The sequence below is a fragment of the Eschrichtius robustus genome, chromosome 13, assembly GCF_028021215.1.
Source record: "Eschrichtius robustus isolate mEscRob2 chromosome 13, mEscRob2.pri, whole genome shotgun sequence".
Taxonomy (NCBI): domain Eukaryota; kingdom Metazoa; phylum Chordata; class Mammalia; order Artiodactyla; family Eschrichtiidae; genus Eschrichtius; species Eschrichtius robustus.
In genome coordinates this window covers 4,573,766-4,592,117 of record NC_090836.1, presented here as the reverse complement: position 1 = coordinate 4,592,117, position 18,352 = coordinate 4,573,766, and the positions used below count along the sequence as shown (strand labels likewise).

The window sequence follows — 18,352 nt, the reverse complement described above, 5'->3', positions numbered from 1 at the left end:
ACAGTATGCTTCTGCCCGCCCACCCAGAAGGTTGAATCTAGAGTAAGATAACGCCAAGGTCATTGTAGCCCTTTGGTAGCAACTTATTGTATATCTATCACCAGATTAATAGTCTTTTTAATCCTCGTGGAAAAATGATGTACACAGAATAAAGCTCAAAATTAGGTTTCTTGGCCCAAATCCTTGGCAACCAATTAGCTTGCTCGTAGTCGGTGCCAAAAAGTGCCATTTTTCTCTCTGCTGCTAAAACTTTCCCCTGGACACGTAATGCAGAAGTCTTGGGAAATGATACTCAGACACGGGGCACCCTTCCACTTAAATGTTTCACAGGCCTTTGTTACCATGACTGAAGGACCGCATGGTCACTGGCAACCCCATTGTGCAGCTGGAGGTGATTCAGGGCAGGGTGAAGGTCCTTGTTCAAGGTCATAGAAGCCTGAAGCCCAAATGCTGGCACCATGTAACCCTGTCTCTTGTGGGCCTCTCACCAGCAGCCCACCTAGTGGAAAACCTTGTTTCTCTCCCTTGTTGGGATACGTTGGGGGGAACTGTGCTCAAAGGGAAACAAGCCAAAGAGAAAGCCTTAAAAATACGTGCAGTCAGAGGGAAAAACAGGCCTATCGATCTATCATCAGCAGCAGAATGAGCGACCAGCTTACCAGTGTCGTCTGTTCCCCCATTCACCCCAAGATCCCGACTGTCTTCCGCCTGCTAAGCCGGCCACCAGAGCCCTATTCTGCCTGTGACCCACAGCACCGGCTGGCTGTGCAGTCTGGGCCAATTCCCTCCCCTTCCCTGGCCTCGGCTTTCTTGTTGGTAAAACAGGAGGACTCCTCCAGTTCTCAACTTCTGGGATAAAGAGACAGAGACCGGAAAAAGGCAGATTTGTCTGCAGCAACATAAATTAGCTTGGCAAGCCCCTGGAAAAAAACTGGGGCGCTCTGAGTCCCCCATCATGTTGAAACAATGAAGCAAAAAAGGAAGATCTGTTTTCCTCGTCTCCCGTGAGAAATATAACTGGATCCCAATTTTAACCATGCTCTCTTTACCTGCTTTCAAGTCTTCCTTGGCTTTTTATGGGAGGCTGGGGGTGAAAACCCAGATAGACTACTAAACAGTCAGTGTCTTCCAAGATGGCTTGAAATTCCAGCTCTCCTTCTCACGGGGGAATGTGAGTATAAACCACTCGGACTTGTACCATTATTAAAGGAAGCAGATCTCCTAGAAGAAAGCACCTTTCTGGGCCTCTCGGACCAAACCAGAAGCAGCTGAAATCTGGCAACTGTTCAAAGGTGAGGTCATTCATGCCCCTCTGCATTCTCGGAGATTCCTCCCCATCCTTGCACATGTCTGCCGCTAGGTGGCAGCACAGCCTCAGGGAGGAAGGCCTCTCACAAAGAGCTCAGTTCAGGCAGCCAGTCCCGGGGCCTGTGGACTTAGTGCAGGCCTGGCCAGCAGGGAGGGGGAGGAGGAGGGGGTGGGAAGAGGGGGCCCCTTTTCCAAACAGTTGGGAGATAGGCTGTGCAGATCACTGAAGGTGGGCCTCTGGAGCCGCCCAACCAATGCCACGCTGCTGCCACATGGCCGTCTTAAGTATGAAGCTACAGGGGCAAAGAGTCCTATTGGGTGGGAAAAAGGTTTGCGGGCAGGAAACCAGAGTCCAGACAGGACCCCGTGTCTACGTAGAGGTAACAGCCCCACCGGAGACAGGAATCCAGGCCTCCCAACCCTCTGACAAAGGGCCCAATTTGACTCTGCTCAAAAGCCAGTGAGCTGCTATTTAGTGAACAGCTATTATGTGTGGGTATCTTGAGACTCTAAGAGGTGCCTAAGACCTACCTTTGAACTCCCGGTTCTTAGGAGACACGCCACATGTGTATTTGAGAATCACGTGAGAGGTTGATTACTGTCTCGGAATTCAGCGATTGAAAATTTGGAATTTAATTAAAATATTTTATCACTGTGTTTCATGCCTCCTCTGCATACGCAAGCCGGCGCGCACACACTGCAAATGAATCTCACCAACACAAATCTCCCTGAGTGAGGATCTTATTCATGGGTGGAGTCTCGGTACTTCGCACAGAGCCCAGCACACAGTAGGAACACAAGGAGCCTCTTGTTAAAAGAGTTCCCAGAAGTGTGAAAACTTCAGTGATGGGTAATTTGGGGTCCTACGGATCTGTTCTGGGAGCAGCGGCATCAAAGTATATTATCAGGATAGGGGAGAGCAAAAAGGCAGGGAGGAAGGAGGCAGTCATTACCAGCAGCTCCTGAGGCTTGATGGAGTTGTCCGTGTAAATGCACAACTTCTCAGCGGTCAGCGGGATGGTCTCTTTGAGCTTGGAAGCCAGGAACATGCACACGGCCCCCAGAAGCTGCAGATGGGTCTTCGGAGTTGGGACTCCGGCCAAGAAGCGGTCCAGGTAATTGATGGCCAGAGGAAAGACCTCTTCTTCGCACTTCTGCTCCTCACAGACCTATGACACGAGTGGGACAGGGTCGGGGTGGGGGGAGACCATAGTATCAGGAAAAGAGGAAAAAAGGGAAACCGCACAATCCAGGGAAACGACAAAAATATTGAATTTGTCGGGGGGAGGGGGGAGGGGGAGGGGAGTAGAATAAGCGATCAGAATGAAGGCGAGGAAATCGGGGTCAATCTGAATGGCCATCCGCGCTGGGGTCCTCCCCGGGAGCCTAAAAACTCAAAGGAGAGGTGGGTTAAGGACCCCGAGGCCGAGGGCGCAGCAGCTCCGGCGCAGCAGCTCCGGCCCCGCCGCCCCCGTGGGCCGCTCACCGCTCCGCTCGCTCGCACTCACTCTCTTTTTTTGGATTTCGTCATCTTTTCAAAAAATCAATAAAAATATTCTGGAGGCTCCGGGGGTCTCGTTCTTGGTCTCATTCGGACCCCCAGACCCTGCTCTATCATTCCCGACAATTGAAAAAATTGTCGGGGGCAGTCCCCGCGGCCCAGGCGCCGCATTTGGGGGGGTGGGTGGGGAGAGGTGGGGAAGCGGGGGGAGGGCGGAGGGAGCCAGCGCCGCGCAGACTGGGCGGCCGGAGTCGGAGCAGGGGAGACGGGTTCAAAAAATAATTAAAAATCGAGGAAATACCCCAGACAAGCCCCTTCGCCGTGAAAACCCTACAGAGGACCCAGGCTACCCGCAGCGGAGGTTTGGGGTGCCGGGAAGGTCTGGACCGCGACCCCTGGGGCTTTGGATACCGAGGGGGAAACTTGCAGGGGTGAGCGCGGCGGCGGGAGTGTCCGGCCGCGGCCCACAAGGGCAGAGGCCGGGGACGGTGGCGAAGAGCTGGGGGACAGACGAGGACGGGGAGCCGCCGGAGAGAGGCGCGGGGGGCTCCAGCCTCTCCTTCGGGGGGGACCCGCTATCCCCCCTGCACACACCTCCTCCCCCCTCCCACCCCACCCAGATCTCCGCACCCAGGAAACTGAAGGCCGAAACGTAAGTAACCTTCGTGAGGGAGGGGGGGATCGGGGGCGAGGGCGCCATCAGAAGTGGGGGGCCGGGATAGTGGGGTGCGAGGGGGAGCGGGCGACGCGTTCCAGCCTCTCCACCCCGAGTTTACAAAGCAACATGGCGAAACCACGGCAGGTCCGGAGCCGTGCAGACGTGGGCACAAGGCTCGGTCCGCGAGGGTTCGGAGCGAGGGGAAAGAAGTGGTTCTTTTGGGTTCCCCGAAAACACACGTTTCTTCAGTGTGACTTCCGGGGCTCCTGAATTCCCCGTTTCTCTTCTCCTCCCTCCGCCCTCCGCCCTCCCCCCTTAAGTGCCAACGCGGAGTCGCGACCACAGGCGGGGGGTGGGGGTGGGGGGGACCCGAGGCTAGGACGAATTTGCCCTGGCCTTTGTGGGGGGGCTGATTTTTTAACTTTGGGGTCCCGGCTTCCCGCTCCTACTCCCTTCTTCAAGGCACTGAAAGCAGCCTCGGCTTCGCAAAAGACAGGTCGGGGTTGGGGTGGGGGGAGAGGAGGCAGCCACATGCAGGCACCCGCGCGCGGGATGCTCCCCCACCCCCGCCCCGGGACAGGCTCGCTGCTCCCAGATTTGCCTCCTCCCTCCTCTCCCCCTCCCCCCGTTAATCTTGCACCCCGCAAGGAACAGAAAGGAAGCCACGCGTCTCGCCGAGGGCACGGGGTAACCTCTCGCGCAGCAGCGGGGAGGCGGGCGCGGAGGCTGCCCTCTCGCAGGTTCAGGGTCCCCGCGTGGGGTCTGGGGTCCGGGCGGGGACGGACGGTGCGCCTGCCTGCAGACCTACCTCCAGCATCCAGGTGGCCACCATCCTGCGCATGTAGGGCTGGATGTCCTTCTGCACGCACTTGAAGTAGGAGCACTGGGGAAGGTAGCGCTCCTCGATGGTCAGCAAGTTCTGCAGCACGCGGTCGTCGTGGAGCAGGTTGGCGTCCGGCACGGCCCTGCGGACCGGGTCCACCTCTCCGCACAGCAGCTCCATGGCCAGCTGGGTGCCCACTCGCGCCCCTGCGATCTCCGGACTGGAAAATTGGGGGGTTTTTTGGAGAGGGGGAGGGGAGAGGATTCCCCTTACCTCCTTCCTTTGGCTAAATAAGGGGTTTTCGGGGAAATAGCGAAGGGCAGAGAGGGAAGCTGGGGAAGAAGAGGGGAAAGGGATGGGCGGTGGGAGAGGAGCGCCCCGGGGGCTGCTGACTCTGCCTGCCCTCCCCTTCAAACTTGTCTGCTCTCCCCAGCTCGCTCTGCTCTCTGCTCTCCGAGGCAGTGACGCAAACTGGCTGGGCAGTTACTTCTCCTCCCTCTCGCCTCACCCCCCTCTCCGGTTCCTCCTCCCTTTCCCTCCCCTCCCGGTCCTCCCCTCCTCCTCTCAGTCTCTCCCTCCCTCCCTCCTTTCCCCTCTTGTTATTAAGGAGAACAGCAGCTGGCCCGACCAAACTTCAAACGCAGTCCCCCGCCCCCCGGCCCCCTCTCCTTAGCTCTCCGAGGCCCTCTCCCTCTATCCAGCCCCGCAAGCCAGGGGCCCCGGAGAGGGGAACCCACAAAAAAAAAAAAAAAAAACCCACCGATTCCTACTTATTTCCTCTAATTGCGCACATTCTGTAGATGCATCCTGCCAAAATACGACCCTCCGACTCTGGCTGCTTCAAAACTTATCCTAATACTCCCGCCCATGTATTTTAAGATCCAGGAATGACGGGTAGATTACTTGAAGATGAGGTGGGCTCAGACAATTGAGAAACAGATCCTTTACGTGAGAAAGAAAGAGGGCGATTTGAGAAAACAGCAACTTCGCATACCCAGAGAAAAAGGTTATGTCCCTGAAATTTATGTTCCTGATCATGTTGAAGCTGTTTCCAAAACCCGATTAAAGGGACCAGAACTACGGCGCCCACTCCAACCCCCGCCCCCGCCCCCCCGCAGATGTGTTGGGGGGGAGGGGTGAGTGTCCGGAGGGAGGGGGCGCTTCTCCGACGTGATAGAATGTGACCCAGGAGCAGAGACCATCCCGTTCTTGGGGCGCCGCAGGCGCCACTGGGAGACGCGGGGAGGCGCCCCGAGCCGCCGCAGGCCGGGGGCAGGGCTACCAGCGGTTCCGCCGCGGCCAGCGGCCACGCAGGAAAAACCCGCTTCCTCGCCCTGCCTCTGCTGACAAGCCGCCCGAGGTGTCTGCGCCGAGCGTGGCCACACTGATACAGCTTTCTAGGAAATAGCCCGGGAGGAGGAGGGGAGAGGGGCGAAAGAGGGGTAGGTTTGGCTCCCCCTCTCTCCCCCGGCGCCAACGACACCACCCCTTCCTTTCCTCCGAGGCCCAAGAGTTCCACCCCGGGTCCCTCGCCTGCACCCTCGCGGACCCTCCGGGTTCACGCGTCGCTCGCAGCCAGGGCTTTCTCCCCGCGAGCGGAACTACGGTGGAGACGCAGCCAGCGCGGTCGGCTCTGACACGTGCTCCAATGCATCCTCGGGTCAAAGCCGCTTTTAGAGGGGATCTGGTGGCGTTTCCTCACCTCCTTCCTCCCGCCACCCCCAACACTGCCCGTCCGTGCTATTTCACTCCGGGAAGAAAGGGAGTGGGCCCAGGGCCCGCGGCGCGCTGGCGGAGCTGGCACGTGCGCCGAGCGCGGCGTGGGTAGGGTCTCTGGAGAGACACCGAGGTTGGCCCAGGACCTCCCTCGCTGAGAAAGGGGGCCCGAACCGGGGCGCGAGGGCAAGCGGGGGGAGGGGGCAGGCTGGGTGAGCTGTGAGCTCTGTTCCCTGAAAGGAGGGGGAGGTGGAATAAAGAGGGCGGGGAGCGCATAAACCAGAGGTGCGAGCGATTAACCCTGGCCCCGGGGCCAGCCCCTTTCCACGAGGGTGGGGCGGAAGGGGTGGGTGGGTGGAAGGGGGATATCGCTTTAAAAGGGTGAGTAAGAGTTTGGGGCGCCGTCTCCCCTCCCTCTATTTGCATAGCCAATAGCTCTGGGTCTCCTGCTACTGCGCGCTGATTGTTACCGGGCAGATTACTTTTTTTTTTTTTTTTTTTTTTTTTTTTTTTAGTAGGACGCGTTCCCCGCTACATCAAAAGGAAGCCAAGGAAGGGAGGGCGGAGGGAGAGCGGGGACTGGGGCGGGCGAGGGCTGGGGAGAGGCCGGGGCGCCGGCGACCTTATCAATAGCCTCGGGAATTAGTATCCAATCGACTGTATGTAAAGAGAGGGGAGGGAAGGGGCGGGCGAGGAGAATGTCTAATTGCGGTGGAAGCCATTAGCTTTCGGGAAGAAAAAAAGCTCGCTGAAAAACCCAAGTTGCAAACTCAAAATGAAACAGTCCCGCGCGGCGAATGACAGTCGGGGCTGAGTACGGTGTTCCTCGGAAGACAGCGGGTCCCCAACAATCACCTATTGATTTCAGTCAACGTGGACTTCCCGACTCAGGCCTTGAGTCACTCCGGATAAATACGTGAACTTAACATTTTAAGACCCCATAAAGGACTTACTCAAACTTCAGCTCAGCCACCTTTGAGCGGATCAAAGAAAGCTGTAGGGGTAGGGGGTGGGGGGCAGTGTGGGCGAGAGAGGTATTTTTAAAGTATAAATCTGCCCCGACAGGCAAGGACAGAAGCCGGCGAGGGCTCCCAGCCCCTTGACATCACTTGGTAACTAACCCAGCACGGCCTTTTCTCCACCTCCCTGCAGGGAAAGCATCCCGAGCCCTAGTTCCCCTGAAGAGGGGCAGCGGGGGGCGGGGAAGAGGCGGTTGGTCGTCCTCCGGGCCTCGCCCACCCTGGGGAGAAAACCTGGGTGGTGAGGCCTCAAGTCTCGGGAGCGGCGAGCCGAGGGGCCCCCTCTCCCCTTCCCTCCCCCCAGCCCCAAACCCGTCTGGCTTTACTGAGAAATTCCGGCGGGGAGCGGGGCCGGGGGGCGGGGGACAGGCGGCTGTGAAGGGGAGGGGCGCGGGCGGATGCCCCTCTCCCCGCCGCCCTCTCCGTCCACCCAGACCCGCGAGTGCGGGCGCTCCCCGCGTGGCAGGCTCGCCCCTTCAAGTTCCCCATTGACTTCCCCTTCCGATTACGGACTGTTCCCGAACTGCAACCTCGCAGCGAATCCGTCCCCCAGTGGTTCAGGCTCCAAGGCTCGGGGTGGGGCGTGCGAGGGTGCGGAGGTTGGCAGGAATGTCTCCGCGAGGCTTGGACTGGAAACTGAGTTTTCCCTTTCGGTCGCCACTCCGACCATGTGTTAAAACTTTAATTTTGCTTGCTAAAAAGCACTCCTCCTCGCACGCGGGAAAAGGCACGTTGCCTTCTGGGCAAACCTGCGCATTTTCTTTTGAGTGTAGCCTTAGGTTTAGAAGAAAAAAAAAACAAACGTCTGTGCTCTGGCTTTTAAGTCAAAACTGGTCACTGTAGGGAAAAAAAACCCCACAAAATATTGGCTCTTCCTTATTCCTTTTTCACCCCTCAAGGGGGAAAAAAAAAACTCCTTCCTTTTGTAGGATCAATGATAACCTTTAGCGAACGTCAGTTTTACTGGACTTTTATTCCCTCCCTGGCCGGCTCACCACCCCTCGCGTTGTGGAGTTTCGGTTGGAAAGTGTACAAACCCCTGTAGGTGCAGGGTGTTTATAGGCACATTTCTGCAGGAACCTGCAACGCTAAGCACACTTACGCCCCAGCTCACCTGGCGGATGCCGCCCAGCCAGGTGATCCCGCCGTCGGCTACAAGCTACGTCCCCTACGGGCGCTCTGGCGGGGTGGGGGGAGGGGAGTGAGTTCGGGCTCACGCGCCCCCGCCACCCCTAACTCTCCCCTCCCCCCCCCCCCCCCCCCCAGAGCAGAGCGGTGTATTTCTCCATTTAGGGATGGACGGGCAGTCAAAACCGAAAACCCGACGGTCACTTGAAAGTAGATGGCCAAGGGTCCGAGTCTCGGCTCCAGGAGCCCGGAGTACCAGGGAGGAAGCCGAGGAGGTGCAGAAGGAGGGGATGGGAGGGAGTGGGAAGGGAGTAGAAGCAAATAGGAAAAATGTGCGAAAGGAAGAGGGACAGGTCGGGAACTGGAGCTCACGGGGACAGAAGGTGGGTGGGGACGAGCCGCCGGGTGGCTCCCCGCGCCAGGCACTGGGACCCAGGTGTGAGAGCGCTTCCGGGGCCCCGCACGGCAGCCCCCCGCCCGTGGCAGCCCCGGGGCGCCCAGACCCTGCGGGGATAGACACTGGCCGGCCTGCGCTCTCCAGCCGCTCTCCCTGGGTCCGAGCTTGCACCCGGTCTGCGTGCCTCGGGCGGCAGATGCGACAGGCGTGGGTCAGGAACGCCTGCCGTCCGTTCGCCCCCCTCGCATCTTCCTCCCCTCCCTTGGAAAAAAAATAAAAAGTAAAGAGACCCGAACTTTCCCCCTCTTCCTGTCTGATTCAGCTGCCTCACGCGGCCGAAAATAGCCCTGGAAGTGCCTTCGCTTTATAAAAGTGACTTTTCCAGTAAGATCTGGGGCGGGGGGCGTCTGCCCCCCGGCGTCGGCGGGGCCCGGCCTCCGGGAGGAAAGGGAACCGGCCGGCTCCCTCCTTCGCCCTCCCCTCCGGCGCCCGGGAGGGGCCCGCTGGGCAACGGAATCGCGCCTCCGCCGGAGGAGCCAACACGCGGCTTTTTCGCGGAATTTTGACGTCACCCACACGTGGGGGGAAGGGGCTGGGAGAGCGAGAGGAAGCGGCAGGGGAGGGGGCGGGAGGGGGCGGGCGGAGGCGGCGGCGTGGCCCGCCCCTAGCAGAGGGCGCTCCGGCCTCGCGCCCCCCGCCGCCCGGCTCGCTGGGACCCGCCGCGCGCCCGCCCGGAGCCAAATGGCAACCCTCTCCCGGGCCCTCCCTGCCGCGCCCCCGCACCTTCCACCACTAGGAGCTGAGTTTTCTCCCTTTGAAATCGCGAGCTGCTCTCAGCTCCGGGAAAACCTGATTCCTTTGCCTTGCCGTCCAGTTGCGCTCATTGGCGACGTCAGATTGAATATCGCGATTGCTGGTCGCGACGCGCCGCCACCTAGCTCTCCGCCGTCTCTCCAGCGGGGGTGACGTGGGTGTGCTTTCTGTTCCTCGGTAATGAGTTCTGCACTTACTTGGACGCCAGTTTTTTACGCGCGACTTATTCCTCCCTGGTCCCCCCGCCCCATCCACTATTTCGATACCAGCTGGGTTGGCTGACGCTGTGAAAATTACATGTGACATCCATCTCCCGAGGATGCATAGAAGCAGTTTTGGACGAATTTTACTTTGTTAGGAGCAAATCCGTCCAGAAATACGCCCGTCAAAAGAGTTCCACAAATAAATGGGCAAGCGTTTAGGGCGACTCCCCTCCCACTCGCTGGATACCCCCAGGGTGTCCGTGCTCGTGGAGAACCTTCTAGACCCCAAGAGCTAAACACTGCAGCTGCAGAGTGAGTCCGCGCACCTTCATTTCCCCTCCATGTGGGCAAAGTCTTTTTAATCTTTCAGTCTGGGGGGTGATATCAGAAGTGTGCCATTCTTAAAACCCACGGTGACAATGCTGAGCTTATACTAAAATTTACAAGGAGCTCTGTGGGACTATTTGGGAGAAAAATAGTCAATGTGAACTGGGTTTTACCTCAATGAGGCATAGAGAATGTTGCAAGAATCAGAGGCAGAAAGCTAGGGGCTTCTTTGAAAATGTGCTTGTGAGGTGGAATTACTTGTTTCAAATGTAAAGGAGGAGCTTTCTGTTTGAATCAGTTATGAAGTGTGGAACTGTTTCTTTTTGAAGATGACAGACTTTGGTTATGACCATTCTTGCTTCGTTTTAACACATTCCCTCTATTTTTAACTTATTATTTATTTCTTTTTCGTTTAATGGTTGCTGTTCTGACCCAAGAGACTTTGTTTTGTTTCTTCTGGGGGGAAAAAAGAGTTAAAATTAATGAAAATGTCCATACTTGCTGTTGAAGGTCAGTCTGAGTGAACTATATTTAAGAGAGCTTTGCTTTTTGGTGCCTGATTTGATGGACACTTGATTTGTATGTACAAAGGTAGAAAACAGAATAAATTATTGAAGGAAAAAAAAAGGGAAGGAGCCAAAGAAGTGTTTGAAAAACCAAAAAGACAAATGTCTTTTAAATTTTACTCCTGCTTCATTTTAGACATTTAAGTTCGGGGAGGTCATATTAAACGTTTTATAGGTTTAAATCCTTAGTAAAATGTCAAGACTACCCCTACCAGAAATGTTTCTGGAGCAATAGTCATTTTTATTTGTTTTATAAAACTTAAAAATGTTTTTATAAACATTTTGCCCAAGTTCAAACGTTCATTTGCCTTTAAAATGTCCACTTTCCTAGTGTGATTGAATATTCTTTTGATTTTGTGGCTTTATTCAGCTGTGTATTAGTTACAACCAAATCGAAGCAATGTAAACTATTTCTAACAAATAGTCCTTATTTCATATTTTATTTTTCAGCCTTTAAACACAAGGATGGCCAGCATTTGTTAGTATAGTTTATAGCATAACTCTGCAACACCCTGAATTCATATTCTCCAAACTTTAAAAAACTCATTAATAAAAACCGGAGACATAATTTTCTTGTTGAGGTTTTGGGTTGTTTTTGTTGTTGTTTGTGGCTTTTTTCCCTGGTGGCAAAATTCAGGAGGGAGATTGAAAATTTTTCTAAAATTATTTTCTTGGTGGTCTTTTGTTGGCATTTTTTATTTGAAATGTGAAATAGATTGTTTTTAAAGTTTTATAATCTTTAAAATGTGCACCTCTGGAGAGAGATGTTCTTTCTATTTTAGGATTGACCTGAAAGCAAGCAGTTTGTATAAGTATGCTAGACAATCCAAGCTAGGATGGATTTAGACTCCTAGGAGGAATGCATTTCCTTTTTGCTCAGCCTGAAGTAAGGGCATCTGCTCTTACATGAACTTGAAACAAAGTCTGCGCCTATGCATTGTGTAAACAACTTAGAAAAGCACAAATTCAGAGGAGAGGGGTTTATGTGGAAGGTGAAGTTAGAACAGAAAATCCTAATTTATTTCTGCTGTTAGCCATCTCAAATCACACTTTCATTGTGGTCCCATCAGCTGTAAACCAAATAATTTTTTCTTTATGACATATAGAGGTGTGTTCCTTCAAGCCCTATTTAATAATGATGATGATGATAATCGATAATAATAATTCCGCTGTCTCCTTCTCTTCCAATAAGTGTGTGTGAGTCTTCACTTTATGTTTCTTTAAAAATTGTGATCGAATTGTAAGGAAATGGATTCCGAAGTTAGGTTTTTTGCCCTGGGAAACAACACCAAAAGGGCTCAATTTTGTGCTTTTGAAAATAAAAAGTCACCAAAATTTAGTAGACCTATTGCTTAAGGGAAGAAAACAAAATGCACAGGATTAAAAATGAACAGGAAAATTCCTTTGCCTAACTGACAAATCCTTCCTTACCTTCATCGTGCCCACATATGTTTCCATTTTTGAGAGTAGCGAGGTGGTCAATCTAGCTAATGCAAACTCAGGACCTAAAGTCTTTCCTGGTGTCAAGGAAGATGTTCTAAAGAGAATGGTATGGGTTTACGTAAGGTTTTGGAGGAAATGTCTTGCATCTGGCATCTCACAGTCACCAATTATTTCAGGATCATGAAATATCATTTTAAAGAAATATTTTGAGAGAGAGGGGAGTCTAGATCATGCATTACATCTGGACAGCCATTTTGTGTGTGAGGTCTTCCTGAAATCATTTAAACTCAGGAAATTTAGTTGTTTCAAGCAGCACCCCATGAGCTCCCTTTTGTATAATTCCAATAAACTGGTGAATAGCAAGTTTTTCTACCCCCTACTTCTGAATATATATTCTTCTAGTGTTTCTCTTTTTTAAATAAAATGGTGTACCTAATTTAAAATTTCCCTAGCATAATATAGACTAAGGCTCCAATTTACTTGCCTTTGTACAAGGAAATTATTCAGATAATTACTCTTTGTAGTGTAATTACCCGCAATTTTATGTCATCTCGCAAATGATTTAAGTAAGCTGGTAATCGAACTCCAGTGAAATTTGCTATACTTGGGATGAAAACCATACTTTATCTCGAGAAATCAAGGTCTGACCTTCCATTTAGACACTTAGGACTTTACCTAGGCTGCCTGTATATTTCACTCAGTGGAACTCTTTTCAGATTTAGGGAAGCCTGGCTCTCTGTTATAGATTAGATGTAGTCTTGCTTGGCAACAGGGGAACGGGCTGTGGACCCTCATGACATTTTGGCCCGTCACAGAATATGCCTTCTGTGTCTGGGAGTCTGCAGTTGAAATTCTATATAGTATTCATCAAGGTATTCATGCTGAGCGATCACATATGTGCTAAACTGATAACATCACAGGTCTCTGCACAGATACATCAGAGCATGTCGGGGGCACGCTTCAGATTTGTAAGGTAAAATTCAAATGGTTTTAATGAAGGAGTCAAATATGCGGAGGTTTCTGTGCTTTGGAGATTGCTTCTGGCTTTTGTGTTTTATTCTTTCATTTATTTGGTACAAGCTGAGTCCTTACCAGGTGCCAAACGGTGTGCTCGGCATCGGGGATGTCGTGGGTATGTAGTTAGACTCCCAGTGAATGTTTTGTAAGGCTGGCAAGAAGGAAAAAGAGTTGAATAATACAGTCCCTTTCCCTAACAAGCCCGTTGTCTAGGGATCAAACCTGGGAAAGAATTAACATCCTATACATGAATGCTTTAAGAAAATAATAAAACATAGAACAAAAGGCATAGAATAAGATGCCATGTTTTACCCATCTTACACCACCTACCTTAACGCAGGGGCATGGAAATTTATCTTTTCTTTAAAACTCAGTCTAGGCAAGTAATTATTCCTTGGATTGCATAGTAGTTTTTTAAATTATTTTTCTTGAATATTGTTCTTAATAAACTATTGGAACTTGTTGATTGGATGTCTGGGTTACATGTCTAGGGTTTGGTCAGTCCTTTTAAAGTAGCCAAACCCCTTCTTGGTCCATCAGACTGCGAGCAGTGCTTTCTTTGAGTAGCTGTTTTTCCCAGAGCATCTGTTTCTCGTCTGAATGAACCCTCCCTGAATCTGACAGACTATTGATTAGCATTTCACTCCTCTGGTTAGGGAAGTTGAGGTCAGAGTGGATCATTTACTTGTCCTGAATCACCCAGATGTTCACAGGGCAGAATGTAGACCTCTGATTATAAGCTCAGACATCTCCTAAAATAGATGCAGAAAACATTGTCCTTGTCATTGGCACCATGGTGGTGAAATGGCACCAGGCTAGGAGTCAGAATGCACACATTCTAGTTCCAGCACTGTGACCTGGGGATAGCGTCAATGTTTCCATTTCTTTTCTTTTTTTAATTAATTTTTATTGGAGTATAGTTGCTTTACAATGTTGTGTTCGTTTCTGCTGTACAGCAAAGTGAATCAGCTATACATATACATATATCCCCACTTTTTTGGATTTCCTTCCCATTTAAGTCACCACAGAGCATTGAGTATAGAGTTCCCTGTGCTATACAGTAGGTTCTCATTAGTTAGCTGTTTTATACATAGTATCAATAGTGTATACGTGTCAATCCCAATCTCCCAATTCATCCCACCCTCCTTCCCCCCTTGGTATCCATACATTTGTTCTCTACGTCTGTGTTTCTATTTCTGCTTTGCAAATAAGTTCATCTGTTATCATTTTTCTAGATTCCACATACAAGCGATATTATATGATATTTATTTTTCTCTTTCTGACTTAATTCACTCTGTATGACAGTTTCTGGGTCCATCCACGTCTCTGCAGATGGCACAATTTCATCCCTTTTTATGGCTGAGTAATATTCCATTGTATATATGTACCACCTCTTCTTTATCCATTCCTATGTCAATGGACACTTAGGCTACTTCCATGTCCTGGCTACTGTGAACAGCGCTGCAGTGAACACTGGGTACATAATGTTTCCATTTCTGATGTTCCTGCCTCATCTACAAAATTAGCTAGCTGGAGTAAATGATCATTAAGTTCCCTTTCAGCCCTAAATTTCTAAAGTTCCTGTGGCTTTATCACCATCATCATCATCATCATCATCATCAAAATAGGAATCATATCTTATAGCACCTTTTATGTATTTTATGTTTTACGTAAAAAAATTCTTAAATTGTGGATTTAGGCATATGTATTCTCACTCCATAGGTATCTGGGAGATATTAACTCATCATGGATTGAAACCTTTTAAATTCACTTCCTTATATAGATGAGCATTTGCTGCGTGTTGTCAGCTGATGGAAAGACTTCTTTCCTTGTCCTAAGTCAATAGAATAGGATGGCAGCCTTCAAACTTTTTGAAACGTGAAAATATACGGAATATAGCACTGTTCCAGGGGGCTTAAGAAAATCTCAGCACAAAAGTTAAACTAACCTAGCGCTTATTCCTACAAGTCAAACACAACCCCCCTTACAGCACATATCGACATAGAGTTTTGGATGGACCCTAACTTCCAGATCCTTCTTTAGGTGGTCTGACTAAGTGACAGCTCAGAGACTGTGGGCCTCTTTCAATCAGGCTTACTCTGAGCTACATGGAACTCATGGAGTATCAGGTAGCTTGTTTGGTGAAAAGAGAAGCAAATTTCCCAGCATTGCAATCGTTAGACAAGATATCCCTCCTTGCTTTCTGGCATGTCCTAATAGCTAGGAGTAAGCAAGGAAAGCTTTCTGCTCTGTTGCACTTTTCTTCCTCACTTTTCATTGCTTTGAACATGTGACAAATTTCATTCATTGGGGTTCTTTGTACTCCACCAAAATCCACTTAGATGTAAATTATTTGCTTTATAGAATTATATGTTTGTAGACATGTTTCCCTCTTAAAAGTGTGGCTACTGAGAAAGAGAAACTGGTAGTAATTAATAAGCAATTACGTTTGGGAGAGTTTCTGGGACAGTGTTCTATGTAATTTTTTTAAACATATGGTATATAGGGTCATGGAGAAAGCACTAGACTTGGGGTTGGGAGAGGTGGGATCTAGTCCCCATTATGCCATAGGCTGTGTAACTTGGGGCAAGACCCTTATGGGATTACCACATTTTAAGGTTGTCAGTCCCTACCCCCATCTATCACAGAAGAACACCTTTAGAGCATCCCTGACAGATAAAAGTGATGTCTTTGCTCAAATATTCTACTGATGAGGAGCTCATGTCCTCTAAGTTATCCCCATTGTCTGTTCTAAGTTTATACGTTCTTTCTTATTGAGCAAGATGCCCCATCAACATCACTGGTGCGTGTCTGCTTACTATTGATGGGCCTTGAGCTAGGTGCTTTGCCTTATAGGATCTTCCCAAGAACCATGTGCCATTAGGATCCTGAAGGACAGAGGGGTTCGATGACTTACTCAAAGTCATTGAAAGCTAGTCAGGGGCCCAAAACCGCCTGCTTCCAGGCAATTTCCTCCCGCATATGTTGTCTCTGGCCACTGGGACAAGACAGAACTAGCTGTCTCCCTCGTTTACACTGACAGTTGGTCAGATATTTGAGGGTGCCATCCCTTCATCCATTTCTCTTCAGCTATTTTGATGGATGCTGGCCCCTCATTAGCGGGCTGCCCTCTTCTGGATCCTGACTAGTTCATTGATTTCCATCTCAAAGTGTGCTATCTTTCTTAATGTGTCACTAATGAGAAGGGGCATCTTGGAACAACTTCAGAAACCTGCAGATCATCAAGGTGGTCACAGAAAAACACACTACAGCCCTGGGCCACCCTTTGGCTCCTCTCACTCCACTTTCCTGGTACCACTGAGGCATCCCCCAGTAACACTGAGGACATACTAGTCTAGACAGGAAAGAGAAAATGGTTATCCCATCTTCTGGAGGCTGGTTTTGTTAATGAAACCCCAAATTGCACTCCATTTTCTCATCTATAAGTTGGGTGAGTTAAACTATGGGTGATCTTACCTTATCTATGTTCTGTGGCCCCAGGGAACAAAACGAGTGATTCTGATAAAACGTTAGAAAGAGGCATATTTCTGCTCACTTAAAGAGCTTCTTCTGCAATCCATTGCAACATAGCAAGGGTTACCTTTAGTAATCACATAAAGGACCAATAGTAGTAACTAATTAGGGATGTTACAAGGAGATCGATGAGTCACTTATTGACCCTGAGCCTAGATGTCCTCCTCTGTAACATTGGGGTAATAATATCCATAGCAGAGTGGTTGTAAGGAATAAATGTTTGTAGTGTACCTAGCACAGTGCTTTGGCGTGCTATTAAGCACTGAGATAAAGCTAAGTGGAGTTATTATTACTGTTAAACTCTACTGTGTTGTCTTCTCTCAGAATCAGTGCAGCTCTAGGAGTCCATGGAATTATTAATGTATTTCATACACTCTATGAAAGTATGGACATTTCTGTACCAGATCATGGCTCTGGGGTGTCTCTACCCACTGTTTACACCACTGTTGGCCAGTTACTCAGTGGCTTCTGCCAACATGGTTTAATCTCAAACCAGTTAATTCTAAACTTCCTATTACCTCGTCCTCAGAGAGACATGTACTCAGAGGTAACCTTCCAACCTTAGTAATCTTCCAACCTATGCAAGGGACAAGGGAAAACGCATCTACACAGTCATAGAAGTGGAAAGAACCTTACACATCGAATCCATTATTTATCAAAGTGAGGTAGTTGGTACATGGAGGAGCATTTGTGTTTAAATGCTTTGAGGTTTATTTTAATGAGTATCAGAAAAAAACGCAACATATCAAACTCATAGTTTCACAAATATTATAATGGTATTTAAGTTTAAAAAAAGAATCCATTTTAAAAAAATTAAGTAAGTTGAAGAAGTGATATATAGATACGGGTTTTAAAAATCTGGAAGGTTGTATGAAATTATTAAAGCTTAGAAAACAAACTCCAGTTCTTCCTTAGAAAACTAAGGAACAGCGTCTCATTTACACCCATAATCATACAGCCTGTTAGTGGCAGTCTGGGACTGAAATAGCACCTCTCACTTCTGAAACTAAAGAAGTTAAGACTTTGCATGGATTATTTTCATGTAAACTATATCGTTAAAATTTTACCCATTCTTCTTGTTTCTTCTGTCAGTATTTTATTGTGACTCACAAATGGATTCTGTTTTCTGAATGGCTTTAGATACTTCTTATTGTTCATTGTTTCTGTTTTAATGATTTTCCCTACTCTGAACTTCTGGACTGACTGCCTTGCTTTTTACCAGACCACAACTGCCTGTTACTTCTGCCTCTCCAAGTAGGTTTTCCTTCTGTCCTATCACCTTTCCAAACGTCTCTGCCTTTTTAAGGGCAGCGAAATGTCATTATTTGACTTATCTATCAGTTCTCTGGAAAAGCTTCTTTCTCAAGCTTGTCATTATTTGACCTGACTCAGAGGTTGCTCTCTGTGAACAACCTTATCCCCGGAGTGTTTGCCCAAAACAATCAGCGGCAATTGTTTAACATTTCAACTACCTGAGGTGGTGATATCCATTGGGCTAACAAGAAGCGACTAAGAAAAGTAAAAGGGAACACTGGGAAATGTGCTGTCCATATGGGCTTTGAACAGCTCTGACATATTCTTGGGAATCTAGAAGGTCACATGCATGTGCATGGCTTTGCATGTACACAGGAAAGACCTGAGAAAGCCCTAATTACTCACCACCAGGGGACCTTGAGCCTCTGTGCAGACAGAAAGTGATAGTTAAGAGTTTTAAACTGTCTGCCACTTGCTGAAGACATGCCCCCACCCCCAACAAACACACACACACACACACACACACACACACACACACACACGCACACACTGGATCTCTTGGCAAAGGCTAGGAGACATACTGGTTCAAGGCATTTAAGGAAATCTCTATGTAATCATTAGCTGACTATGAAGCAAACGAAACAG

General features: G+C 49.6%; 1 protein-coding gene and 1 long non-coding RNA gene across 2 annotated transcripts in view; one reads left to right on the top strand and one right to left on the bottom strand.

The window, feature by feature from the left end:
• The window catches only part of CCND2 (cyclin D2), a 23,165-nt gene extending 18,415 nt beyond the window's left edge, over positions 1-4,750 (bottom strand). The window contains exons 1-2 of the mRNA XM_068562038.1: positions 4,276-4,750; positions 2,262-2,477 (exon numbers count right to left, since the gene is read on the bottom strand). Coding sequence (XP_068418139.1) covers positions 2,262-2,477; positions 4,276-4,470 — 411 coding nt within the window. The 5' untranslated portion in view covers positions 4,471-4,750. The remainder of the gene's footprint in view (positions 1-2,261; positions 2,478-4,275) is intronic.
• The window catches only part of LOC137775907 (uncharacterized), a 27,954-nt gene continuing 12,630 nt past the window's right edge, over positions 3,029-18,352 (top strand). The window contains exon 1 of the long non-coding RNA XR_011076082.1: positions 3,029-3,461. This is a non-coding gene — a long non-coding RNA (uncharacterized lncRNA). The remainder of the gene's footprint in view (positions 3,462-18,352) is intronic.